Raw genomic sequence first — 27,801 nt, 5'->3', positions numbered from 1 at the left:
TAAAAAAAAAAAAAAAAAAAAAAAAGCGTCAATCGTGTCGGTTTATATTTTCGCTCCCATGTCTCGTCAGTGATGCGCTATCCAGTGGCTTCTCCCCCAACGCGGCTTGTCTTCTGCTCACTCACTACACCACTCCTGCTTCGACGCATGAATTTCCTGCGCCGTCGGCTCTTTCCAGCTGAACAGTCTGGCGTTTGCCCGGCCCACCGTAGCACAACACCGGCTGCTTTGCCCTCTTGTTCCAGAAGGCAGTCCCCCGTCATGACCTCCTCCTTCTGCGGCTCCAGTGAAATTCGCTAAATGGGATTTGCGGCTGGCCCAAGGTTTCCATTAATGTTTGAATGAGGACAGCCGTCCGGGATCTGAGCGGCTTTCTGGCGGTGCGTCTCTGATTTTGGGGCTGAATCTGAAGACGCGTTAAAGGTAAGCTTAGTTCATTTCAGCTTGGAGCGGGGTTTTCTTCTTTTTTTTTTGATATTGCCAAGAGTATATGTTTTATTTTTCACCTAACAACCTTGGCTTTTCATCCAACGCATGTTCGCGTATGATACCCCCACACCGAGTTACATTTCATTGTTACGCAGGCCATTCAGTCAGCGTGGGTCGTACATTTGGCCAGTGCCATTCAATCTGTGTTGGGGCTGCGTCTTGGACGCCTTTCTACACCCCTTCAAATGTAAAGCGTCTGTGATAAATTCGTCTTTGATTCGTTGTTTCGAGCACAAATACTCCGGGGAAAAGCAACACATCGACTGTGCGCTGAAATTAAAGCCAACAATCCCGTCGAAATTCAAAATGGAGCAGTAAGAGCACCTGTTTTGATTCATCAGGCCGCAAATAACGTTGTTTATGGGAACCGCGACTGACACATGAGCGTCGTTTCTTTATTTCCCTCATTCATAAATTCCATCTTACGTACCTGGTAGGAATCACTTCAGCAAACACTGACTATGTACGTCTTCCTGTGGGTAACATTTTATTTATTTCCATTTTCCTTCTCTATCAAACCCGTATTCAGTTTGACAGCTGCTGCTCCCGTAGGCAGCTGCCACCCCACCCCGTGTTTTCTTTGAAAGCAGCTTTGCTGACAACTGGTGTTTAATCTAGTGGAAATAGAATTTTAATTATGTAGTTTAACTGTTTTCAGTTTCTTTTGGGAGCTTTTTAGTTGTGGCTAATATCCATCATCCACTGGGTTCAGGTTTTACTATGAATGAGTAGGAGAGCTTTGGAGTTGATCTAGACACCAATGTGTTTGTCTGATCAGACAAACATGAGTAACATCTTGCGTCTTATTGGGCTGCCAAATTCACTGTTACACTTACTCACAAATGTTTTTGAAGAGTACAGAAAGTGTTAGAGAATTTATTTGTTATGGCTCCAGGGTGCATTCAAGTTTTATATGACACATTTCAGCAACAAGACAATTCAAAGTGTTTTACACCATAGACACATAATACAGTAACCAATTACGAAACAGCAAGAAACATTAAAATTTGTCAAATGACATCATCAAGTAAATATACATCAAATATATTGATCAATATTTCAGTTATTATGAATCAAAGACGACTCTAAACAGGCAGGTTTTTAGCTTTCATTAAAAGGAACTCATTTTTTCAGCTGTTTTGCAGTTTTCTGGAAGTTTGTTCCAGGTTAGTTGAGCTTAAAAACAGAATGCTGCTTCTCCGTGTTTGGTTCTGAATCTGGAGATGCAGAATCAGAACCAAAGTGACAATGGATCTTTGATATCAATTAAATACTTTAATGAAATTGTTTCCAATTTCCCTGATTCACTTAGCATTCAGTTTTATTCTGACTAGAGATGATTTAAAAATAGCTACCCGTTTGGCAGACTTCTCTGTGTGTATAAAAGTCTTTCTGGTTTATCTCCTAATTGTTTCAGTAACAATCAAACAAGCTTTTGTCTTAATTCATTTAAAAGAATGTTATATTATATATATATATATAACAGTTTTATTATGAGTCCACAAAAATTATTCATTGTGAGGCCTGTTAAGCCACCAGTTTACTTGACAAGCTGTCATTACAGTAAGAATTTGTTGAGTTAATGACTCGTGGTTCGTTCTGATATGAGCCGGCCATCCTGTCCTGTGAAATTAATCATGCTGAAGCAGCCGCTCTTCGTGGTCCAGGCGACCGGCTGCCAGAGCCTTCAGTCAAAGATGGAGGGAATAGAAGAGTTTTTCTTGACATCTTATCAGCTCTGTGCTGTAGTCCCTCCTCTGCTTCTCCCTCCTTTTGCTTTTCCTGTGTCTGTTCACCAAAAGCCATCCAGGTCTGCTCTCCCCAAACTATCATGAGTTAACAATGGAAAGATCTTAAAGGACAGTTTGTCCATGTTAAATGTACTCTGGCTTACTCTGATGTTGTCTCTGCTGTATTCTGTGTCTCTGCGCATCTTAAAGCAGAGTAAAGCTCTGCTAATGTCCATATTTCCTCTTGTTTGGATCTTTGGACACCAATCCTCCTTCCCTCTCCCCCATTCCCAGGGGTAAACTGTAATTTCCCCATTGAGCTGAAAAGTTGTGCCGCGCTTCTTTAGTGTCTGCAGGACAAAGTGGCAACTGCTACTGTGTGGATGAGGTGAATTTGTTACCCATGCCAGTTCTATGTTTTCGTCTTTAAGCTTCAACATTTTGGAAATGTGTTGTGTGTTGGTTTGGATCAGATGACAAGAAGATCTGATGTGATTGAGTTGAGTACTCTTCACTTTTTTTCCTGTCATAGTTTATAGTCTTATAGTGTCCCCTGAGAGACAAAAATAGTTGCACTAAAGATTTTTAGACAAACATTTCATCACACAAACAAAGCTTCAGCCTAAATATGAGCAGAAAAAGATGATGAATGATGTCTCTATAAATCAATTTAAACTGGCCATGTTACTTTGATTTATTTATTTTACTTCTGTGAGTTTTGGTTGCGTTTTCCATCTGGTTTCGAGAAAGGGGTTAGTTTCTCATGTCATCTGTGAATAGCTTAAAGGTCTTTCCATCATCCTTCAAACGCAACAGTATCCCCACAGTGTAAAGATTTTTTGCATATATTCATCTTTCAAAATTTTTATTTAATGTGCTGATGGTTGCTGACTTTGAAAGGATTCTAGGATAACTGCACAAGTTGTGTAATAGTGGGAGCTGAATGTTATATTTCAATTGTTACACTGTGTATATTTGATTTCTAGACCATTGCAGTAAATTTTAAGAGGCAGAGGTCAAGAAATTCAGTTAGTTGCAGTTTATGTTCTTAATTTTACTGAACAACAGGCACTACACATTTAACTGCAACACTAAAACAAAACATCTAATTTGTTAGTTTAAAGTCCTTGAAAACTGACTAGTTCTTTGGTCTGCATCATCCTGTTTATCACATTGTTCATAAGTACTTGGTTTACTGTCCCATTGTCTGGATGTTACAGCTCACATTGAACTGAAACAGTGTTGTTGAAACTGAAGTAAAGGATGCCAAGACCATGACCTTGCATCTTGTTTAAACATGTCTTATTTTGCAATGATATTTGAGTCAGTGCAGCTAAACGTAGTGGCGTAATCTCCGTCATCATCACTTCGCCAAGACTCCATAGCGGAGATGTCACCTTATAGAAGTCATTATTAATCTTTAAATAATCCATACTATTAAACAGATCTAGAGATCCTTAAAATTAGTCCTAAATCTGCTGTGCTATTATGTTCAATAAAGATGATAAATGTGAGTAGAAAACTGCTTGATGAACACTTTACAAGGCTGTAGCTTTTGTTTTTTTTAAGGATACCTTGTAAGTAATTACTTTAAAAAAAATGCCAGTTTGATGCTCAAATACAATTGGCATGGATTTATTAGGCTCATCTACACACACCTTCAATACTTGATAGGTGTTCGTACTTGTCTGCTTTCCTAACCTGCATTCCTTTCACCTATCTGAACACTCTTCCTTTTCCTTCCCATTATTTCTATTCTTCACTCTCAGTATTCAGTTCATGTACAGAAATGGGTCATCGAGTTTATAAGACGCAGTCAGGTCTGAGACGCTGAGGAAGACGGGGGACTGATGAACGTGAATCAATATCAAACAGCTCTTGAACTTCATTGTGAACTAAAGATAGAAACAACTCAGAAAATCTTCCAAGCGAACCATGATTTGTATTGTTGTTTAATCCAGTCCTTTGTAGTAAAAGTACAGGAAACAAGCATGTTTGTTTACTTTGCAATATGAATAATTGTTTTTCAGAATAGTTGATGTCTAGAAAGACAGTTTATTTATTGAAGATTGCAGAGAAAACAGAAATAACATTAAGAATGTTGAATGTTACTTGAGATTTATATAGGAAAGTGTCATAAGATGAAAGATATGAAGCAATCAAAGCAACAGGAGCTGGAAGGAGCTTTTGTTTTGCATCCACTCTCTTTGTTACAACGCACACACACATACACACACATCTTCCTCCTCAGTTCCTTCCCCCTGCCCTCCTGCTGCTCAGGTGCCTGTTCTTGTTGCAGTCGCTGGCAGTCGAAGCGGTGCTATGCAGTCTGGTTCTCCCACGTTCCTCTGCACCCTTGTTATATATGGAAAAGCTCAGAGACAGAGAGTTGATTTTTTTAAGATTTATTTCTGTCATTCTTTTTATTGAGACCATATCTCAAAATAGTCGTTATATAATGTTTTCTACACTATCCAGTATGCCCTATTAAATCACCATTTATCCCATTTCCTCTGCACTGTGTCCTTAGTGAGAATTGAGAATTTTTTGACCCTATCAGCATTTTTAGGCATATTTTTTAACTCCAAGTTGAATGCTTGTGGGTTTAAGCATAGCAGGTGATGTATGTGTAATAAGGAATGGAAGTAAACATCGTATATCAAGGTGTACATAATTATTAGGCAGCTTTTTTTTGTCAAACTGTGCCAAAAAAGAGATTTAACTGACTCTGAAGTCAAAAATTATCATAAGTCTCTCGAAAAGATGTAGCAATCTTGAAATTGCTAAGATATTGCGGCGTGATCACAGAACCATTAAACATTTTGTTACAATTAGTCAACAGGGACACAAGAAACATGTTGAGGAAAAAGGATGCAAATTAATTGCCAAGGATTTGAGAATAATTAAGAGTATAACTACCAGGAACCAATTATCTTCCAGTTCTGTCATATTCTAGAACTACAACATAAATGTATCACTGAGAGGTACAAAATGCCCAGAGCTCTGAGACATGGCCAAAGCAAGGAAGGCTGAAACTTGACCATCACTCCAGTCATTTAAGTTTCAGTTTCCTGCAACTTTTACTGGAGTTTTTGCTTCAACACACCTGAGTTAAATAAAGAGGTCATTGGCAGGACTCTGGAGAACATGGCTGCCTACTGAGGACACCGGCCTGCAGCTTGACCAGAGTTGAACACCCCTGAACAAGACAGAAGACAGATTCTTTTTTTAATTTAAAGGTTTTATGGATGAAATGGGAGCAACTTTTGTTGGACCAGATGAATGGTCCAACAAACCTCCATTTTGAGTTAGAAAGATTAGGTTGTGGTACTGATTTGGGCTGGTATTGTTGAAGGTGAGCTGGTTAGACCTTTTCAGATTGAAGATGGGTTCAAAGAAGAAGACACTTTCTTCAAGTAGCAGTCTGTATATTTCAAACAATGATTTTTCTGCAGGAGAATGCTCTGTCAGATGCATCCTAGTACTCCTCTGTGTGGCTAACCAGGCACTATGTCATGACCCCTTCCTTTGTGCTCAACGGATCAAAAAACTATTAAGACTTCATGAAAGGAACATTTATCTCTAGCTGCTTTTCCATTAACCAGATAATTGTGCAATTTTACATTTTGAAAATGAATTTACTTACTGGAAACGTGCTGAAAACGCGTTGTCTAATTAAAAAGTTTAGGTGCTAGGATGAGATCGAAATTGGTTTATTTCGCAAAACTGCAATGGAAACACCTTTTTTGCATCATACGAGTCACATGATCAATAACTGGAAGTTGCTACTGGCTGAAAAAACGAAGAGGATAACAGGAAGTAGTTGGAGGATTATGACTTGGCATGTTTTTAATGACTTATCGCATAAACAAAGTTTTTTACGTGATTTTAATTGTTTTTTTTATTTAATGGAAATACAGCATTTCCAAAATTGTTTGGTTTTTTTTGACATTTGCAGAATATTGACAAACCTTTGAGTTCATTTGTAATGGAAACACAGCTACTGTTATTGAAAACAAGGATGGCTACTTTTTTCCTCTACGATCAACTTAAACATTTGTGTTGGAGGTTTATTGACATTTTAGGTTAAGCGACATCACTGTAGTTGGTGATTAATTAAAATAACACTTGCCTAACAATTGTGCACAGAGTGTAGTTTACAGCATGTTGGTGGTTATAGATATCAGGGAATTGCATTACCTTATTTGGAAAAGGTGTGAGGCTCTGCTGCAGAGGCAGCTCTGTTGCTTAGATGCAAAGTAGCAGAGAAAGTCAAGTGCACTCGGGTTGATCCAGTATCCTGAAGGGAACCTGAGTAAATGATCAATTCTATGGACTCTGAGGTATTTTAGGACATAATTTTAAGGATCATTGCCTCTTTCCAGTTTGAGAACAGATTGTTTAATTAGGCCTAAATGGTGTCTTCAGTCATGCTCCCTTTGTGCTGCATTACTTCTACAATGTCTTCCTTTGACTTAATGTGCTTGTTTTCCAGCCTGATTGTTTCAGCCTCTCCATGGACAGAGAAATTGATACATTATTAATACCATATGAATTCAAGCATCTAAACCACTAGAAAGCTAATCATGTAATCACTTGTCATGTAAACATAAAGTCAAGTTAATATTTTGTCTTTGAATTGAACACATTAATACAGACGATAAAAGCCTGCAGCCAAATGATGGCACAGTAAATACACAGAGGAAACCAATCAGTGGTTGCAATTTTGGAAAAAGTGATTCGGTAATGACTATAGATGGTTAAATTGAGACAGTTAAATGTTTTGGGTTTTTTCAGCAAAATGTTTTTTGTTCGTTTTTCTTCTGCCTTTGCTGAGAGAAGTTAGGAATGTGATATGAAGCATGCAGAACCATAGACATTTGGACAGACCTTAATGGAGGCGACAGTGGGGCAGCCTGCAGACTAGGTTAATTCCTCACCGCGGGGCTGTGCTGCATATATTTCTCTTTCTACCCATTTTCTGTCTGATTATTGTGAAGGCCACTAGTTAAGCCAAATCTTAACAGAAACAAAAACAGACTGAGTTCTTGGATCAAATTTTCTGCATGACCCAAGTCTGGCTTTCACCTAACATCTTTCAGCATCTCCACCGGCCCATTCACAGATTTTTCTCCTCTTGCTCACGGGGCCCTACTGTGCATCCAAAAAGCTTTTCTCTGCAGTAATTAAGAGGAAGTTTAAGTAATGACTCAGATGTTATGTTGCAGAACTTTGCTGCACTACAGCCTTGAACAGCAGATTATTGGTTTTAAAGATGAGATTTGTCTTTTTGACATTTATAGTTACTTTTCTACTAAAAAAAAACAAAACAAGTGGTTTAATTTGTGTGATGTCATCAACTAGCTTGTTTATCTCCGTTGTTTTGAAAGATTTTATTTAGCAATGTCTAAATAAAATCCGGCAGTGGAAGTGTTTCTATCATCAGTATCCTTTTTTAGGATAGGAATTTAGGGGAGGGCCTATGGCAGATTTTCACGGTTGTGACTCCTATAAAGTGTTATATGGACCTCATAGTACCCCTTGTTATTGCAAACCCAGTCTTGCTCTCCTGTGTTTTCCTATTTTGGTTATCTCTGACTAGCTTTAGGCAGCAGCCTTTAGTCAGCAGGCTTGTAGGCGCAAGCCACCGACTGTGCACAGGTGTGAGGACCAATATAGCCATCAGTTCTCTTTTTTTCTGCCTCTCGTACTTTTGTATGTGTGGTCACCTTTTATACACACAAGCAGGTGCGTCTGGCATAATGAAGACTTTTACATAGATTGCCAACTATGTAGCAGCTCCCCACAGGGTTGTCTGGAGAATATAGTTTAGTGTGCAACAGCTGTAAGGACAATGAGTAACTTACTTCTCTGATTTACTGTTTTGTTCTTATTGTTGGTGCTTGTTGAGATTTTTGCAGGATTTTGGTCAAAATATGTCCTATATCCAGATATTCTTATGGGTATACATAAAAGGAGATAAAAAAAAAACCTTTAAAGTTTTGTTAGACTAAAACAGTGTCTGCAGGAGTCTTGACCAAGATTGTTTTCTAAGTTGCAACAAAAGAACCCAGCTATAAAACAGTTTTCCATCCTTGTTGGGTTGATGTATGTAAACTATCTATGCTCCGATGCAATAGTATAAGTAGTGTGATCTGCAGCTAAGACAAACTACCAAAGATTTGTAGGAAAATTGAAAACTATCATAATATGTGTTGCAGCTTGGCGAAAATGTACATGGGCACAAAACTATAAGCTCATTATTTTACTACCAAACAACCCAACCTTGCACTGTCTGGTCAGTAGTCAATAGTCCAGTTTCTTAGTCCTTGTTTCTTGCCCACTTTACCTTGCTCTTCTAGACATATTAACTCAAAGTGGACTGGATTACATTCTTGCAGAAGTTGAACCAAAGGTTTCTCGCCTATATTCTTTCTTTGCTCAGAAATCAGTGTGTGCATTCGGGAGCACTTGACTTACCCGCCCCCACATCTTCACAGTGGGAGCCTGCCCATGTCTTTGAGAATCCCCATACCTGTGTAATTATGTTATGCTCACACATCACACTTTAAACACCCACTAAGCCTCAGCTGTCCGCGCAGTACGTAACAACCACCTACACGTTCTTTTTAGAGCCACAGTCAGTTCCTTCCTCCATGTCTGTTAATAACCCTCCTCTGTCCTGTCTGTCAGACACTGTGTGTTGGAAAGTCTCACCAAGCTGCCTGCATGTGTTTGGAAAAAAGGATGTGAGACACAACTGTGCTGGGAGTGAGGAGGGGGTTGTTGGTGTGCAGTTGAGCCTTGTTTCCCAGAGGCCACGGAACAGCTGCTAATGCACACGAACGCACATACACACCTACGCATATGAATCCACTCTGTCTGGAACTGAGAGTGCTGGGATTCACAAAGGAACCAGGCTGTTTCATGTGTGTGTGACTGTCTTGTTTCAGCTGGTCTGAAATAGCCGGTCTCACGATGAATCACTGCTCCGCGACTGAAGGGGAGGAGCGGACCTGGGGTGTGAGCAAGGCAATCCAACTTTTAGTGCATCCACTTTGTGAACTTTTAGTCTGTGTCCTCCTGATGACTACACACTCTCAACTTGTTGCTTTTATCAGGACACAGCAGAAGTGTTGGACATGTTTCTGTCCTTGCCAGCTCACTGGCTGGAGTCCTGGTCTTCATGGCTCGCTTTGTTTACCACTGTGTTTACCTTGGTGATGGGTATTGATTCAGACCAGATGTAACCTGATGGGAATAACCTTGAATATTGTAAACGTGTGTGGTAATTTGTTCAGCTCCGAGTGTTTGTATGCCAACTGGATTTAAATGAATGTGGAAAAGCTCCAGGGATGCACAATGGTGGAGCATAAGAACTGGATTTAATGTGACTGCTTACGTTAGGGCTCGGAGTTTAACATGTTCATTTTAATTTATTAATTAGATAGGTTTTAATTCAATTAATTACATTTTCCTTTTTTACATACAAATATTCTGAACCAGAACCTTTACATTGTGTTTCCAGTACACCCGTAAGTCTGACACACAAGCTGCATCAGAGAACAACAGGGTCGGACGACAAAACTGCTTCTCTTGTCCCACTGGTGGTGAATTTTTGCTTCAAAAAATGATCTGATGGAACACTGGCAAAAACTGTGGTTTTGTTAAAGTTGTGTTAACCTATCAGTGAAACTGTTCTGGCCTATAATAGCATCTCAGTGCTAAACATGTAGCAGCAGCAGAGATGACCCCAACATTAATGTCGGCGTTCACGGTCCACAATTCTTTGGAAAAAGATAAACTTATTTGAAAGTATTTTTTCAAAGAAGCCAAATGAATTATCATGAAAAACTTGAAACCTGTAACAAGATTGATGATTGAATAACCTAAATAACATATTAAAAACAATAAATCTTTGTTGATGAGCTCATATGTCTGTTTATTCAATAATTTAGCAGCAAAAATGTGTTTTGAAAAAAAGCGTTCTTCATGACCCAACGGGGTTTGTTTATGTTTTTAAAGAAACATATTTTAGGTTGTATTTTCATATTTAAGGTTATACAACTTAAAGCATCCTATTGAATTTTACTGAATATGTTCGAAAAAGCCATTTTTATAAATAACCCTGTCAAATCTATTTGGTCCATTATTAAAATAAACACATTGTGACACCTTTGGATGTTAATTGCTGCTTCCTTGCTCATCACTGGCTTTCGTCCTAGGTCTGCACATGGGGGCAGGCAAGAGTAAGCCCAAGGAGCCGGGCCAGCGTTCCATGAGCCTGGATGGTACCATAGGCACAGGCTCAGACAGCGGACACTTCCACCACCTGGGCCCCTCTCAGCAGACACAGACCCCCAACCGAAGCCCTGCTGTCGGCACAGGCAGGCCGAGGTACCAGGGGCAGCACCAACACGCCCCAACAAACACCCCAGAACTGAGTCTCTTCGGAGGGGTGGACCACACAGGAACAGTAACATCACCTCAGAGAGGACCTCTGTCAGGTAGGAAAACATGTCATGCTGCTGGGCAGGTTTTGATCTAACTCGTTTCAGAACAATTGAAGTGGAGCACCTTGTAATCATTAACTCTGCCATGAATTCTTCTGTGTTCTGGACTTTAATGTGAAGCTATTTAAGTACTGAAGCTTGGCTGAAATTAGGGGGGAAAGCTGGTTGTAAATTCAAAATGGCACCACACCTGTATGGAATAATTAGGTCATTAAGGCTCTGGAGAACTGATCTACACAAGGAGGAGGTAATTAAGCCATTTCATTCCAGTGTTTTGTACCTGTGGCACATCTAAAAACTGCAGGACAGCGGCCCTCGAGGACTGGAGTTTGACACCTGTGCTGTAGAGACTTAGAGACTTTTGACTTGTGAACACATTGGGATTCATCAAAATAGGATAGAGGAGATTTCTCCAATCTTTACCAACAAAAAAGCCATTTTATCCCTGAGCCCTGCAAATGCTGCATCACATTCTGACTAAAAAACTACTTTTTTGATAAATATCTGTTATATGAAATTTGTGGTCATTTTTTTAAAAAACACCATTTTAGCTGTACTTTTAGTTTTTAATATAAAGATTAACATAAAATGCTTGCAAAAGCATGATGGTTACATTTTCTTCTATTGGATGCTCATGTTTGTTGGAAACAATGTAAACAAAGTACTTAGTTTCCAATGTAATGGCATGAAATAAATATCATTGGTACTTGTGGTGTAATTTTGTTGTGGAAATTTAATGCAGAAAATATGCCATGAAAAAATATAAAACTGCTTAAATATGCATTTGTTGTATCTACATTTAAGAAAAGATATACAGGGATTTAACCAAATTACGTAGAGCCATTGTGGAAGGTCCAAAGAGCCGCAGGCTGCACAGGGATGTCTGGATTTACCTTTTGAATAAGCAGAAGATGAATAGATGGATGCTGATGAGGCTACGCAATAAGAAACTTGTGTATCTAGTGTTTTTGTGACTTTTTTAACTCTGTTTTTATTTTGGATTTAAGAACAGTATTGTTTACTAGTAGCAGACAAGTTGCTAAAATGAAGTAATTTTTTGTTTTCCTGAAATGTAAAAATCCTTGTTGAAGTCACAGAGAGAGACTGTAGTGCATCTCCAGCAGTGATTAGGTGAGAGGCAGGCTCACTCTGGACAGGTTGCTAATTTACAACACAAAGAAACGAGACGAGTAGCCATGCGCACGCACACACAAACATGCGTGTCCAAAAACATGCGTGTTTTTGGACATGCATGTTTTTGGACTGCAGTGCCTGAAGAGAATCTACAGACACATCCAGATGACATGCAGTCTTCATGCAGAAACTCCCATCTGGTATTTGAGCCCAGGACTAAGTCTGTTTCAATAAATCAATTAATTGCTTAATAAATTAAAATGAGCTTGAGAATTTGTATGATTGTTTTCTCTCGTGTCTATTTCGTTCCACTGAAGACTGGATTACAGTCTGGTGCATTGGTCTCAACTAGCCCCTTTTTTGAAGAACAATTTTGTTTACAGAAATGTCAGCATCCATTTAATTGTTTCAGTTGTTAGATGTTCTTTTGAAATGAAAGTTTATTGATTTTTGAAAGTGACATAATAGTGGCATAATAATGCAATAATTCAATTTATCAGCCAGCAAAGTTTGTTATTGTGACAGGCCTAGCCAGGACCAACTTGCCTTTGTCTAGAAATGTAAAATCTAAAAAGTGATTAGCGTGAGTTTATTTCTGCTGAGCGCATATATTTGATAACCGCAAAGAAGTAGAAGTATAAAAGGAGAAATAAAAGCACAGAATATTACACAGTGACTAAAAATGTAAAAAGAACCTAGCTTTTACCATTCGGTTTTTCCAGATAAAAATAATCTATATATATCTGCGTATTGGTGATTGGTTATTTTAGAGGTTTCAAACAAATGTGACAAGGTCATATAAAACATTTTGACTAATTAACTGTTTACAATCGTAACTGTTCAGAAAACTAAATAATTTTTTAAAAATGGTTTAAATCTTTATTTTCTTCTTCAAGCAGACATGAAAGCTTGTTTTTAACATTTTAGCTTGAATTGCTGCAGTGTCCAGTTTTCACCCAGGAGTGTTTAAGCTGTCTGGGCCAACCAGATGGTTGGGTTAATGTTGCTTCATGCAGAGAAAATGACCTGCTGGTGTATCAGCAGCAGCCTTCCTAACTACTACACTCTGTCATGCATCTAATGAGCTAATCGATGATTGCCTTGAGAGCTTGGGTTTAAATAACTGATTTGTTGAAGCCTACAAGTACAAAATCCTGCTCAAATACAGAAAATAACTTAATATATCAATGTCCTCTAGAAAAGATGAGCCAGAGACAGTCTGAGTGTTAAAATTTCTATTAAACGCTGACAAATGGTTATTGTTCACAGATACAATCAAGTCTAAATAAAAAAAGTCATTCAAGGCTTTCAGGCAAAAACATTCTGTCCTTTTGTTGAGTCTTCAGTCACATTTGTTTAAATAAGCATTCCTGGATTTCTTACAGGAGGCGTCACTACATTTGTGGCGCTGTACGACTACGAGTCGCGGACAGTGAGCGACCTGACCTTCAGGAAAGGCGACCGGCTGCAGATTGTGAACAACACGTAAGCGTCTACAGCCGATTCCATCATTCCTTCGCAGTATAACTAAGAAATAAGTAGATGCCTGAAAAGAGACACGGTATGTTTCTTCTTCATGAGCTGTCACCGTTTCCAGAGGTTTCGATGGGATCTCTGTGACACATTTGGGTCAGATTATGATGGGAATAATCATTACAGTAACTGAGCACATTCGTCTAGTCTGTTGCTTGAGTGATTGGCTTTCCAGCTGATTTTAGGCCACGAAATGAAATACCCGACTCCACTTTTCTACTCTCATATGCTGAATGTGTGCTATTACAGATAATTGCATACACACGCACGCACACACATTATCCTAAGGTAGACTCCAAAAGTCAGCCAGACAGTTAATAACAGCATGCTATCATTCAGCAAACTGAGGAATGCAGGTTTTACTCTCTAAAACTTACATTTTCCTCATGTATTTGTTCTGATTCAGATTCTTGAGGCAGTACCTGTGAGTTCAGCTGTTTTGTTTTGAAATGAACAGAGACAGCCACAGTGAAGGGTTGGAGCTGGGACCCGAGGAGCAAACCCTCCCTTCTGTTTACTGAGGCGGAGGAGAAGACCATTTTGCTAATGTGTCCTGCTTCCTTTCGGGCCATCCCCGTAATCTTTAAGACTCTTCAAAGAGAGCACGTCACGCTGAGATGCAGCCTCGCAATTCTTCGATGCAGATTCCACCTGAAAATGTAACTTCCCAGCACATATTGAACTCTGGAGTTGTTTTAGTGAGAAGCAAAGAAGAAAGTGAATATTGAAATTAAGAAATAACATTCCAGACATCCACATGCAGATGTTTAAATTTAAGACAATTATTTTATTTTTTTTTTACTTTTTCTCTCATCTTCTATCATAAAATCTGTTCTGCAGACAAAATTTGCAACCAGTTCATTTCAAAGCCAAATATTTTAAGGACAAATAACGAAGCATTTGTCTGCTCTGTGTTTATGAAGGTTTTGTTTTATTCGATCAGACTAAAAACAGGATAAAATAGACGTTCCAGCTCCTTCCTCTGCTGTGCTGCTCGCCGTTCTTTGTCTCTTTGCTGTGTTTTGATGCGTCTGCTGTGTCTGTTATCTCTCTTTCTCGCTTCCTTTCTCTTGCTTCATGGTTTCTCCTAGGAAAAAGTACAGCTTCAGGTCAGTATTGTTACCTCATGCAACCTTGTGCTCTGTCCCTTTTCTGTGTTTACTTATTTATTTATTTGCTGATAAATGGATTTAAATGGATAGTCTCTTTGTTAGACCACAAAGTTCTTTTTGAAATCACACCTAAAATAGTTTTCTATGGTGTTGCTTTCTTTGTACATAATGGATGCTCCTGAATATAAAAAGATTTATTATGTAAATCAGCGAAGTAGAAGCTTACCTGGGTTATGTTTTTTTTTTCGTCACTCTTTGAATTTTGGTGTTGTTCAGGTTATTCATATAAGCATGTTTTCATTTTTACTTTGATAAAACTATCCTGGTGTTACAAAATATGGTATAAGTTGTAAGACAGTTTGGAACACAACAATTAAGAGGGAAACTTTGCTAAACTACTAAACCTAGCACAAATTGTTCATATGTTTCATAAATAATAAATAAAATGACCCCTAAGGCACTCATGATGCAGCCCTGCTTCTTAAAAGACCAGGTTAGTGTCTATATAGGAATGTGTGTATGTACTTCAAAAAGTGTGAAAACTTTTGTAAAGTGTTCAGTGTAGTCTATTGGACTTTTTATACGATGATCCAACACAAAGTAATTCATAGTTGTCGAAGAAAATTTCACTTTGTTTTCAATAAATGAAAGAATCTGTAAAGTCATCTACGTATACGTGTGTAAATATAATATTTGACTTATATTTTACAAAGAAGAAAGTCTGTGGAAGTGCAAGGCTGGTAAAATCCCAGAAGACCTGCAGCTGTGACTACAGAAAACACACACCACCCTTTTTAGACTTTTTTATTGTTACTTTTTGAAAAGCAGTGCGTCATTTTCCATCCTCATTCCAAGCATCCACTACTTTGTGTTGGTCTGTCGCATAGAATCCCAATAGAGTAAACAGATGTTTGTGGTTGTAACGTAGCAAAATGTGGAAAAAGTTCAAAGTGTTTTTTTTATAAATTTCTGTGACATTCACCCAGAACTCCAAATATTTCTAGTACACAAAAGCAGATACTGTCAAAGTTACACAGGAGGTAATGCTAACTACACTTGTATTTTTAATAATCAAATGATAATCTCTCCATGAGCTAAGCAATGTTTTTCATGCAGACATTTGGTATGACTGATAGTTGGACAGGAAATGTAAGCTAAATTATGGGAACCACTTAATGCTCCAGTTCAGGTCTGCACTTCTTCTTATCAGAGTTTGTATTGAACTGAATTAACAGATGTACAAACACAGTAAATATGTTTTCATAACGATATACATTTTTCAGTCAAAGCAGTTGTTAAAGTTTCTTTTCTGTTTTTATTGTCACGGGGAAGCTGGAGGCAGTGGAGATGTAAAGACACTGTTTTTATTTGGCATCTATACAACACAATAACATTTTATACACAACAACACAAAGAAGAAAATAACCAAATCTAAAAAAATGAAAAAATTAAAAAAATGTCCTTTACGTCACACCATACAGTTTTTTTCAAGGTTTATTCTGTGCAGCTCCTCATAAATGTTTTGTTCCTTTTTTGTGTCCTAACTTTCTGGCTCTTCTTTCTCTCCTCCGCCGTATAGAGAAGGGGACTGGTGGTTCGCTCGCTCGCTCACAACAGGAGAAAGCGGTTACATCCCCAGCAACTACGTGGCTCCGTCCGACTCCATCCAAGCTGAAGAGTAAAGCACTTTTCTGTGTCACTCTCGCAGTTACATTTTTTTACCCCACATACATCTATGTCTTATTTATAAGTGGTTATATGTGCATTATAGTAATGAATGCATGCATGTTTGTAATTCAGATGGCTCTGACAGCATTTTTTATATGTTGAGCTCCTCCTGTTCTTTTCAGCAGCTCAGCTGGAGTTTCCTCTGATCTTGCCTTTTCTTTGACCGACTTCGGCAGGTGGTATTTCGGGAAGATCACTCGACGTGACTCGGAGAGGCTCCTTTTGAACCCGCAGAACCGACGAGGAACCTTCCTAGTGAGAGAGAGCGAGACCACGAAAGGTGAGAGAGCAGACTCTGGCTTTGCTTCACTGGCTGCGGTCATCATTAAGCTCCATCATCAGAATTAGGCCTAATGGCCTCATCTGCAATGACTCATAATGATGTCATAAATCAGCTGCTTTCGGTATATACTGCCCAGTTTGGAGCATGTTACATGGGAAAAGCTTGAAAAACGCACATGATTGCTTAAAACTCAATATTACATTTTGAGATTTCATTAAGAAAATGCTGAGCATCAGGTTTAGTCCGCTAGCAACAAGACAATTAAGACGGAAACAAGTTGTCAGCTCTTTTAAGTGTCGAACTTGTATATTTTCAAGCCAAGAAGCGGTCTTTAAAATAAATATTTTAAAAAGAAGCTCTGGGAAATGTGGTGTTAATTGGAAAGAAATATACATGTGGAAGATTTTTCTCAAAAAAATGTTCAGTTTAATGTGACATTTTTGTAAACTAAAGCCATTTTCACTAATGCTTTGTCCAAACTCTAGTTTGTATCATATAAAAAACACATCATTTTACTAAATGTTTAGTTTTTAGTGCAAATACCTTAGAACATTTGAAATAAGACTAAAGTAACTCACAAGAAGCTTTTCAGCAAAACACAATAGTTTGATTTAGGTCAATAATTCTTGAATATTAATAAAAAGTATTGGTTCCACTGGCAGATTATTTCACTAATAACATGGAGAAAATGTCTTGTTGTACCAGTGGAATAGTACTTAAAATCAATATTAAGGAATTATTTACTTAAAACAAACTCTTATATCTTGCTAAAAAGGTACTTGTAAGTTAGTTTTTGTCTGATTTCAGTTGTACTAGGATATTTGCACTAAACACTAAAACTACTTGGTAAGATTTAGTGTTTTTTCAGTGATGCCCTGCAGCTCCTCTTGTTATTTCACACTGTGAGAGCACATCCGCAGCAGAATATGCCCTACCATTAAGGTAGAATGAATGGAGAGTGTGGGGAAAAAGCCCGAATCTTCTCCTCAACATCACTGGTGATTGTGTGCAAAAACGTTTTGGTTGGTTATAAGCATGCATTCATTTGTTCCCTGATGAGTTGCACAGATTTTCATATAAAATGTAATCTAAAAAAGTAGGTTGTTAAGAAGTTGGCATGTGTTGAAACAGTGTGAAAAAGGCAACTGTTCCCAACAGATTACATTAACATGATATGAGTAAATCTTAAGGGACTACGTTTAAGAACCTCCTAATTAAGTTATTTTATTTCAGCCTTTGGCACACTGCAGCTTTGTTGTCTGTGCTCGTGACAGAGTTGTTGCATCTTTTTCTTAAAATCTGCAGTCAGATCTAGTCTCGGTGATGTAGGAGGGCTCTTGAAAGGCTTGTTTTTCAGAAAGTCTGGGGGGATAAATAAAAGGACTGGAGTGGGTTGGACCTGTGAATGGATAGGGGTGAATCATTCACCCTTAACTAGGTCAGCCTTGAAGGGTGCTGGATTCCCCCCCTCTGGCTGTAAGTCGCAGTATCCACACACACACACACACACACGCTGAAGAACAGTGGTAGAGGGGCTTGAGGAGAGAGTGTAGAACTACGAATAAGCAAATTAGAGAAAAAAGAGGGGAGGATCGAGAGGAACAGGAGGAGCTCTGGCAGGAGATTTGTTGCCTCAGGTTACGTTCTCTATTAGCTGTCAAATATTAGGTTCTCTGTGTGACCGAAATGAGCAGGAGCATGCTGCTGACATGTTGAGACGGCAACAAAAATCTGATCTTTGCACTGCACACGCTGCACACACACTACCTGCATCAATCATTTAGGCTTTATTGGATTTTTATTTTGTTTTTGGAAACTTATTCTACTTCCATAATCCAAATGTTTCACGATTGGCCAAGATTGTAAATTGCTTTAAGCCTCACTCCAGGAAAAAATTAATTCAAGCTACATTTGGACAGCAACATGGAAGGCAAGTGGGTGTTGAACTGGTGGAGATATGCTGCTCTGAATATGCCATGTGGTGTGCAGGCTGGATGTACACTGGGAGCTTTAACTTCTCTGCCCTAGATATTTATTTCTGCCAGGGAGATAAGATCAGTCAACAAATCTTGAGATAAAAAGTGATTGATTTTGTTTTCTTTTTAGCTTCCCTGTACAAAGAATGTATCCAAAGATGGGTAAATGTCTGAATCAGATCCAAATAGCATTTTTTAAAATCTGAATTATGTTTCATTGACTAGTTCTTTAGTACTTTATCAGTTTGAATCTTTTCTAATTTCCCACAAATGTAATGGATTTAAATCGAGATTGCACTTTGTTGAAATATTTAGCAGTAGCTGAAGGTGCTAAACCACCGGTGACAGATTTTAATCTGCTCAAAACTCCAAAATGGAGGATAGTTATTTGCAAATTTAATTTAGATCTTTTATACATTTTGTTTGTTGCAATAAAGTCTTCTAAATATTCAGTAAAAATGTCATTGTTCTGCTGTTTGTCCCATTATATTTGCAACTCAATTGTACAGGTGATGTTTTATTTATCTTAATCTTCTTAAAGTAGTAAAGATCACAAGTGTTAGACAAATGATCTGTGGTTTAGTGCAGTTTGAATTCATGTGCTAATAAATGCTAGTTTGAGAAGCAGGAACTGACTGTGAAAGTAAATATAGGATGCAGCTGAATTGCTTCCTGTGCTTTCAAAGCTCCTTAACGAAACATAATGACCCAGAAGTATCTGTATGGAAGCCGTGATAAGAGCTTGTTCCAATCCTTTCAATGCCAACGAAAGGAGGTTCAGTGGCTCCTTTTGTCATCGCTGTTAGCATTGGATCCTCTTTCATGCAATCAAAGGAGATGATGTTTTTCCCATAATTCCTTGCAGCCTTAGCATTCACAATCATTCTTGATTGTTTTCACCCTCAAACAAAATGGAATTCATGTAGAATAGATGGTCAGAAAGATAAGTGTGCGCTGATGTGGCTTTTTGTTTAAGATTTTCTTTTAAAAATTAAACCATGTTTAGGAAATAATATTTTACATTTTAAAAGTGGACACTTAGATATTTCGTCTATGAATCAAAATCCTGTAGAGCAGTGGTTATTTTATATGAAGCACTGCCTCAGTAAATGCTGGAGGTTTAAAAATTCAAACAAAAGGAAATATATATATATATATAATTTTGTTTTTTTTTTTTATTTTCCTTGCCTCTCAACTAGAAGAGATTAAATTCAGTTTTGTATCATTCTACAATTCCATGTTTTGACTTCTGGGTAAGTAAATAGACCTCAGCACTTGTTCTACTTTCACTGTCGTCTACTTAAGTTCATATCGGGATTTGCCGAAATTTTCTGTCTTCTGAGTTTTGGATTTTACCATTTGGAGCAAAAGTACAGCCAGTGTTACATGTACCAGTTTAAAAAAAAAACCTTAACTGCCATTTTTGTTTCTTATTATGACTGAATTGCGGTTTTACTAATTATGATCTACCTACAACTTTCATTATTTTTTCATTCTATTCTTTTTCTGCCTTTCCTTGACATCAACACATTTTTCTCTACTGTTGTGAAGATTTGCAGTAGTGTTTCTACTCTGTATCTACTCAGCCCCTTTTCTTTCTCATTCTTATTCATGAAAATTTGGATTTTTCATATTTAGTTGGATCTTGTCTCCAGTTCCACAGGACTGAGTTGTAGCTGGCCCGGTTCAGTATAGAGACGTGAATGGACAACATTTTGGATGGTTGGCGATCTTTGGCACTGCTAGTAGGAAACTCCTCAGAGCAGCTGTCAGAGCGTCTCAGAGCCGCCTGGTTTTATTGTTCTGATCCATCTCCGTCTGTTGTTTTGGTTTTGCCCACAGGGGCGTACTGCCTGTCAGTGCTGGATTATGACAACACCAAAGGCCTCAATGTAAAACATTACAAGATCAGGAAGCTGGATAGCGGAGGTTTCTACATCACCACTCGCACCCAGTTCACCAGCTTACAGCAACTAGTCTTCCACTACCGCAGTGAGTATTCAGACAGTACTGGTGGTTCACCTCTTACAACACTACTGTCCTTAATCTGCCTTTTCACTTTGTCTCCTTTCCTTTTTTCCTCAGAGCACTCAGATGGGTTGTGTCATGCTCTGACGGATGTATGTCCAGTGGCCAAACCTCAGACACAAGGCTTGGCCAGGGATGCCTGGGAGATTCCTCGAGAGTCCCTCCGATTGGATGTTAAACTCGGACAGGGCTGCTTTGGAGAAGTCTGGATGGGTAGGAATCTCTCTTGTACCATACATGGTTTAATATATATCTAAGGAGAGTTGTTAAAAGGGTGTATTATGTAAAATGAACTTGTTTCAGCTTTAAATCATGTTGTAATGCTATTCCCTCATTGAAAATATGTTGATTGGTGTTTTGATTCCTTCATGCATGACTGAGAAATCCTTTAATCTTCCATGGCAGCCATTCTGGGGATCCTAAATGCCTAGTTCACAGGTGTCAAACTCCAGTCCTGGAGGGCAGGTGTCCTGCAACATTTAGATGCGCCTCTGCTGCACCACACCTGAATAGACTAATTAGGTCATTAGCAAGGCTCTGGAGAACTGATCTACACAAGGAGGAGGTAATTAAGCCATTTCATTCCAGTGTTTTGTACCTGTGGCACATCTAAAAACTGCAGGACAGCGGCCCTTGAGGACTGGAGTTTGACACCCCTGGCCTAGTTCCTTTAGGCTAGTGGTAGCAGCAATTAGCAAACACCTGGTGGAACTGGGCTTCTGCTGACCTCATCATGTGAACTACTCATGAGTGAAACGCTCATGAGAACGGTTGTAAACGACTTAACGGAAAAAATGTTGTGAGGATGTGCTGAAGATGGAGTGTCAGAAAATCCGAAGAGCTTCTTATAGACACAGAAACACAATTTCAAGCGTTTAATTATGAAGTCAAATTTCTTTTAAGTCATATATGATATATAGAGCATTTTTACATAATTGAAGGCAACAGATACTTGTTAGTGCTATAAAATCTCACTGTGTGCCTGGAAAATGCATAAAGTGGGCGTGGCCTAGTGTGGGGATGAAGGGAGGAGGTTAAGCTGGTTTGTAGTGAGGATGAGAGAGTCACTGTTGCCAACTTAGTAACTTTGTTGATATATTTAGTGACTTTTCAGACACCTTTACAGCTTTTTTAAGCATCTAGCTTCATTATTGGAGCCTTTTATTGCAACATGTGAAAGTACCAGCCACTCTGCAGCTTCACTCTGATTAAGAAGTGAGTGCTGTGTGATGTAAAGCCATTACCATTGTAAGCAAACAGAAAATTAAACTGCAGTAGCCGCCATTCAACCCAAAGAGGCCAACTCTGAGACAGGTTTTGACAAAATATTGCAAAACAGAACAAATTTACATTAATTATCAAAATTTGCACAAAAACATAACAATAGCACCCTTTTTGACCAATGTTGAGTGTTTTTTTTTGCAAAACAATACGTTGATTGGGGTGTGTTTACTCTTTAATCAGTTTTAGAGAGACAGTAGAGACAGTTTCTACCCGATAGCAATAACAAAACTAAATGCAATCAAAAACAACCATTAATCATCATAAATGATGTATGTGAGAATGTGGCTGATCTTATTTATTTGTTTTCTTTGGTTTTTTTACCAGTTATTTGTTAATTCTTACATTGTGTGTGAATTGTGAGACAGTTATTTTTTGTTTTTAAAGCATATGCACTGACTGATGGCACCTTTTAAATTTTGTTGTCCTTGTGACAATGACAATAAAGATTTATCTTATCTTATCTTATAATGCCTGCTACAAATCAAGTCCTTCCCTCCGATATTGGGTTGCAGGGTTTAGCAGGTCCAGGGTGGAAACCCAAATGAGAGAGCTCCATATCCATGCAGGAGCTCCATATCTATATTCTAAGCCTGAAGACAGACAGCCAAGTGGCTAAAACTGACTTTAGCCACTTGTATTTGGGATTGAGTTCTTCTGGTCATGATCTGCGTCTCATGACCCTAGGTGACTGTTGGAATGTAAACGCACCAGTAAATCGACAGCATTGCATTTCGCTGAGCTCTTTTTTTTTTATCATGCCAGACCTCAGTGACATGACCATGAGAGGTTCTAGTCTGGGTCTTGCTCCATTTCAACCTCTTTTGTGAACCAGAAGCAAAATGCTTAAACTTTTCCATTTGAGAGATGACTAAGACGACTGACACCAAAGCAAAAAGAGCAATTTTCAAAATTTATGCTAGCAAATTTTATTTTTCTCAAATTTTTTAAAGGTGACCACAAAAATCATTCTTGGATAATAAGACTTTTGTCTGCTCAGTTCTGCATATTTTGAGCCTATTATAGGACCCCTTGTCACTTTAAATCCAAATGAGCTGCTGTGGCAACGGCCGCCCAACTCAACGTTTACACTCACATGGTTGAAAATGGTTGCTAACAGATACAGCAATACATCTTTGAAAAGCAAAATAAATCTTGTTTATCATTTGCAACAAATGGTTTCTGGATGGTAAGTAAACAACGAAACACTTGTCTTATCCAGCAGCCATTGTACCAGCTGATAAAACATGCTGGTGCTCTGCTGTGGTTGCTAGGTAACTGAGTGGTTCTTTCTTGGAGTTGCTTGGTGAGGTACAGTGCCTTCCGATTTGACAGAGTTACACTTCGGAGGTTTTTTAAATGGGTCATTTCAAAAATACCAAACAAACATTAACTTGTCACCAAAACCCAGCTGGATGTTTTTGTTTTTTTGTTTGTTTGTTTTTTTATACTTGGGTTGTTTTAAGAACCAGTAGAAACCCAGTTGGAAGTTACAAAAACATTCAAAATGTGTAATTTGCATAATACATCCCCTTTAATGTACATACTCTATAGTTCTAAAAAAAAAACTGATTCTGTTCTTTATGAGCGGAAGTTCTTGTTTTGTTGACAGGAACATGGAATGGTACAACGCGGGTAGCCATTAAGACCTTAAAGCCGGGCACGATGTCTCCAGAGGCCTTTCTACAGGAAGCACAGGTCATGAAAAAGCTAAGGCACGAGAAGCTGGTCCAGCTGTATGCCGTAGTGTCTGAGGAGCCCATCTACATTGTGACAGAGTATATGAGTCAAGGTAACTCAGGAAGGACTACTCTAACTTAAGTGGGCTACCGAGCCTTAAAAATGATGTTTCTGACATTTGAAATAAGCAGTTTAACTGCATAATTGGCAATGCAAATGAATATTCTTGCAATTTTAAGGAATGCCATGTTGCTCCACATTCACAGGTAGCTTATTGGACTTCCTCAAAGGGGATGCAGGAAAGATGCTTCGTCTGCCACAGCTGGTAGACATGGCTGCTCAGGTAAACCCCTGAACATTCATTCAGTTTTCTTTTGTTTACTTGTGAGGAGTCTGTGCAAAGTCCTGTACGTTCCCTCAGATTGCTGCCGGGATGGCTTATGTGGAGAGGATGAACTACGTTCACAGAGACCTGCGTGCAGCAAACATCTTGGTGGGAGACAACCTGGTGTGTAAGGTGGCCGACTTTGGTCTCGCAAGACTGATTGAAGACAACGAGTACACAGCAAGGCAAGGTAAGTTATCACTACTATCAAAATGAACAATGTTGAATGTTGTGTTTTTAAGTGTTTCATTTAATTTCCATTTTTTCAGGTGCCAAGTTTCCAATCAAATGGACTGCACCCGAGGCAGCGCTGTACGGCCGTTTCACCATAAAGTCAGACGTCTGGTCCTTTGGGGTGCTTCTCACAGAGCTCGCAACCAAAGGCCGAGTTCCCTATCCAGGTTAAAGCTTTGCTGAAGATCAAACTCTCCTAGACTTGCCTTCATCAATTGTTTGCTTATCCTTGTAGAATTCTTGGGGGCTGGTGGACATCATTGGGCAAGCAGGGGGGTAACCTTGCACAGGTCACCAGTCAGGCAACATAGTCACAAAGAACAAACATCCTGTACAATCCATACACACACGTCCTTTACCCAAGAACAGTTTAGAGAGACCAGTGATGTTTTTGGACTGTGCATGAACAGGGAGAGCATAAAAATGTAAGGTCAGGATTCAAACTCTGATGCAGAGCAGAAAAACTAACTCTGGTCCATCTGAAACCATAGATCTCGATTCAGTTGAAGTCAACTCTGGCTCACTTCGAATGAATATATCAGTGCCAAGCAGACCAGAGAGCGCACAAAAAGCAGGAAGTGGACCAACTTGCATAGCATTTTTGTAAATTGAACCAAAATGAACACAAGAGTCTAATAAATCCTACAACCGCTAAAATCTAATGCCACTCCATTTTTGTTTACATTTTGTGAAGAAGGAAGTTGCGCTCAGCATCTTCAAAGGTATTCTTGTAGTTTCCTTTAGTGGTTGTTGGTGCAGTGCCCCCACAGGCGAGGGGGGGGAACAGGTTTTTCAGTTAGTTTGGATCGAAAGCGAACACACCGGCTCAAAATTTAACAAATGTTGGAACTTTGGTCCCCAATCAAACAGAGTCTACAAGACTGTCAGGTGTGAGAACACCCTTACAATAATCGTTTTTGATTAGAAAAGAATAACTGAATTGATTGCAATTTTACGTGCACATAAACCTCTCTAGCTTAAGTTGATGCTGCAGATGGAACCAACTGAATCCATTAGACTTACTCTAAATGGGTAAACCTTGTAGTCTTACTGTAATTGGGTGTAAGAATTCCTAAAGTGACTTCTTGTTTCTCTTTGCAGGTATGGTTAATCGAGAGGTGCTTGACCAGGTTGAGCGTGGCTACAGGATGCCTTGCCCAGCAGAGTGCCCCACTTCCTTGCATGACCTCATGCTTTCCTGCTGGAGAAAGGATCCTGAAGAGAGGCCTACATTTGAGTACCTGCAGGGCTTCCTAGAAGACTACTTCACCTCCACAGAACCCCAGTATCAACCTGGGGAGAACCTATAGAACCGTAAACTGTATCAAACCCAAATGGGGAGTGGGGCCTCAGCACTGAATGATCTGCACTAACCGACCTCAGAGGAGGATCTGAGACTGTGAAACTAATCTGTGAGGAACTTCTTCAGTGGAAACAAAACCGAGACAGAAAGCTGCAGAAGTCCCTCTGTGTGCCGTACAGGAACTGCTACAGAACAACCCGGAGAAACCGGTGTTCTGGAAGCCATCACAGTCAACCCAAGTTCTCCTGCTGGTTATCCTCCAACTCAGATCAAACTGAGAGACTTGCAGGCAAATGTTTATGTGAGGTGCAACGGATGTGAAGAGGAACCAAATCAGGACACACAGAGTCGGTGTATAAAGAACAAACTTCAAGATGAGGAGAAAAAGGAAAGAGAAGAAACGTCAAATTAATTATGAGCTGTTATGCGTGAACTTGCCCTTTTTCCATTTCTTCACCATCATGTCATACCTTTTCCACCCACACAAGAGCGCTACCACTGTGGCTCAGGTGCCAAAGGAAAACTCCTTCTCTATATCTGCTCTGCCGCTCTTCCTCTTTCTCTCCCTCTCAGTCTTTCAGTTTCTCCCCAGTTTTCTTCAAGTGCTGCTTCTTTAAAGTGTCTCAGCTCTGAAACTCTGCATCTTCATTGTTCAGTTTAGTTGGCCAGCCTGTTTCCGGTGGTGGAAAACATTTAATGTCAGACAAACTTGCTATGTTTGCTTTATTTTGTGTGTGTGTGTGTGTGTGTGTTTTTCAATAGACAAAATTGGTAAAATCCCAATCAGTGATTGCCAGGACAGACGTGCAGGTTCTGTGACGTTAACATCAACGTAACGATTGAGGCCTTTTTCTCCTGTTTAATCATGCTGGTTCCAAACCTCCATTAAAACGTCTCTGATGCAGGTGGTGCCTGAATGCGTATTGTTTTGATTGATCTCAATTAGCTGTAAAAAAAAATCTTAAAGGATCAGCACTGTCAGAGGCGCACTAAAGGGCATTTTTAATAGATTTCACAGCACAAGTATCTAAGAAATGAATTGGGTAACTTCAGTCAAGCAGTTCTGTGCATAGGCTGACATGGGTATCTGACCAATCATATTAGTGGTAAATATCTAACTCAACATGAGGAATGAATTTCTTGCTTATGTACATATAAGCTGTTATGCTGGCAGAACAACCTTATAACATTAGCTGAGTAATAGATGTTTTTTAAACATCATAAATAAAATATGCAACTTGGAAGCCCTAAAGAAACCGGTAAACCTCTGATCAGGTAAAACTAATAAAGCTGTTTGAGTTTATTTTGAAGCTTATTAGCATGCTTTTGTGCTCGTCTTTTCTTGACTATTGGTTGTTTTTACTTAGGCTTTATATCCTTCTGTTCATTAAAAGTTCTGCTGAGATTGTGGGATCATTTACAGAGAACATTCTCATTTTTCTGGGTAACTCCACTGCTGTACATATTGTAGCTTTTTAGGCTGGGTTTTTGCACCCCATCTTTCACTTTCCCAAGGCAGGTTTGTGTGCAGGGTGCTTCACACTTCACTTTAGAGCAGAAGAGCTGTTTTTTGTTTTGTTTTATTTTGTTTTGCTTGCAGAGTTGACATAAACCATGCAGCAATAAGACATGGAGTTCCCCGAACAGTTGCAAAACCATACCGACAATGACTAATTTAAACAACCAGTCTGATGCTGAAACCACAGGGAAGTGGTGTGGGTTGTGATGTTACCATATGATATTAATAATAAGGTCAAAGATGTAAATATTATCTTAATCAAATGACTGTGACGATCATGTTATGTTTTTTGTGTAGCTTTTTCATTCGTTTCGCTTCTTGAGGTTTTTACACTGACATGCCTAATCAATGCTTAACCGATATTCATGTCCTACTGTAAACTGGGCTGAAAAAAAAAATTTTACTTTTTGTTCTTGAAACTTCTGTTTATCTTTCAAAGGACAATTCACATTTGGGCGAGAGCATTTTGTGTAGTCTGTGCTTTTCTTTTTTTAGACTGGGAATTACCCCATCTATGTGGACACTGAGCCACCAGTAAGTCACTGGAGCAATGGGGAAGGAAGCAGGCTTATGACAGAATGACTAACTCTTAGGTCAGACTGGATTTTATGTGCCATATTTAAAAAAGCATCTCATTCTTCCCTTTTCTTCATTATTCAATTGTTTATAAATCTATGCAGTTTCAGTCTTGCATTCCTGCAACTTCACAGCCATTTTGTTCTAAAGTCAAAATCAATTATCAATGACAGTGTGAGCATTTTGTAAGGACTTCTTTCATTTATCTATTTTTGTTTTTATGTAACAGGATTGATATAGGTATTGTGCCACTTTATGTTGATCTTTAAATGTGCAATAAATTATATTTGAAATGTG

General features: G+C 38.9%; 1 protein-coding gene across 4 annotated transcripts; it reads left to right on the top strand.

Annotated features, from left to right (window-relative positions):
* Position 1: 1 nt before the first annotated feature.
* LOC114135298 (proto-oncogene tyrosine-protein kinase Src) lies at positions 2-27,801 on the top strand. Of its 4 annotated transcripts, XM_028002442.1 has the most exons (13): positions 2-423; positions 10,445-10,726; positions 13,252-13,351; positions 14,491-14,508; positions 16,091-16,189; positions 16,416-16,519; positions 20,341-20,490; positions 20,584-20,739; positions 23,420-23,599; positions 23,754-23,830; positions 23,909-24,062; positions 24,142-24,273; positions 25,208-25,416. In XM_028002442.1, the coding sequence occupies exons 2-13, from the start codon at positions 10,453-10,455 to the stop codon at positions 25,414-25,416; spliced, it is 1,653 nt and encodes a 550-aa protein (XP_027858243.1). In that variant the 5' UTR covers positions 2-423; positions 10,445-10,452. The 4 variants fall into 4 exon arrangements, with proteins under 4 accessions (XP_027858243.1, XP_027858245.1, XP_027858244.1 ...); XM_028002444.1 differs by lacking the exon at positions 14,491-14,508 and having other exon boundaries at positions 3-423; XM_028002443.1 differs by lacking the exon at positions 2-423 and having other exon boundaries at positions 10,453-10,726; positions 25,208-27,801.

The sequence above is a fragment of the Xiphophorus couchianus genome, chromosome 20, assembly GCF_001444195.1.
Source record: "Xiphophorus couchianus chromosome 20, X_couchianus-1.0, whole genome shotgun sequence".
Classification (NCBI taxonomy): domain Eukaryota; kingdom Metazoa; phylum Chordata; class Actinopteri; order Cyprinodontiformes; family Poeciliidae; genus Xiphophorus; species Xiphophorus couchianus.
This window is presented reverse-complemented; position numbering and strand designations above follow the sequence as displayed.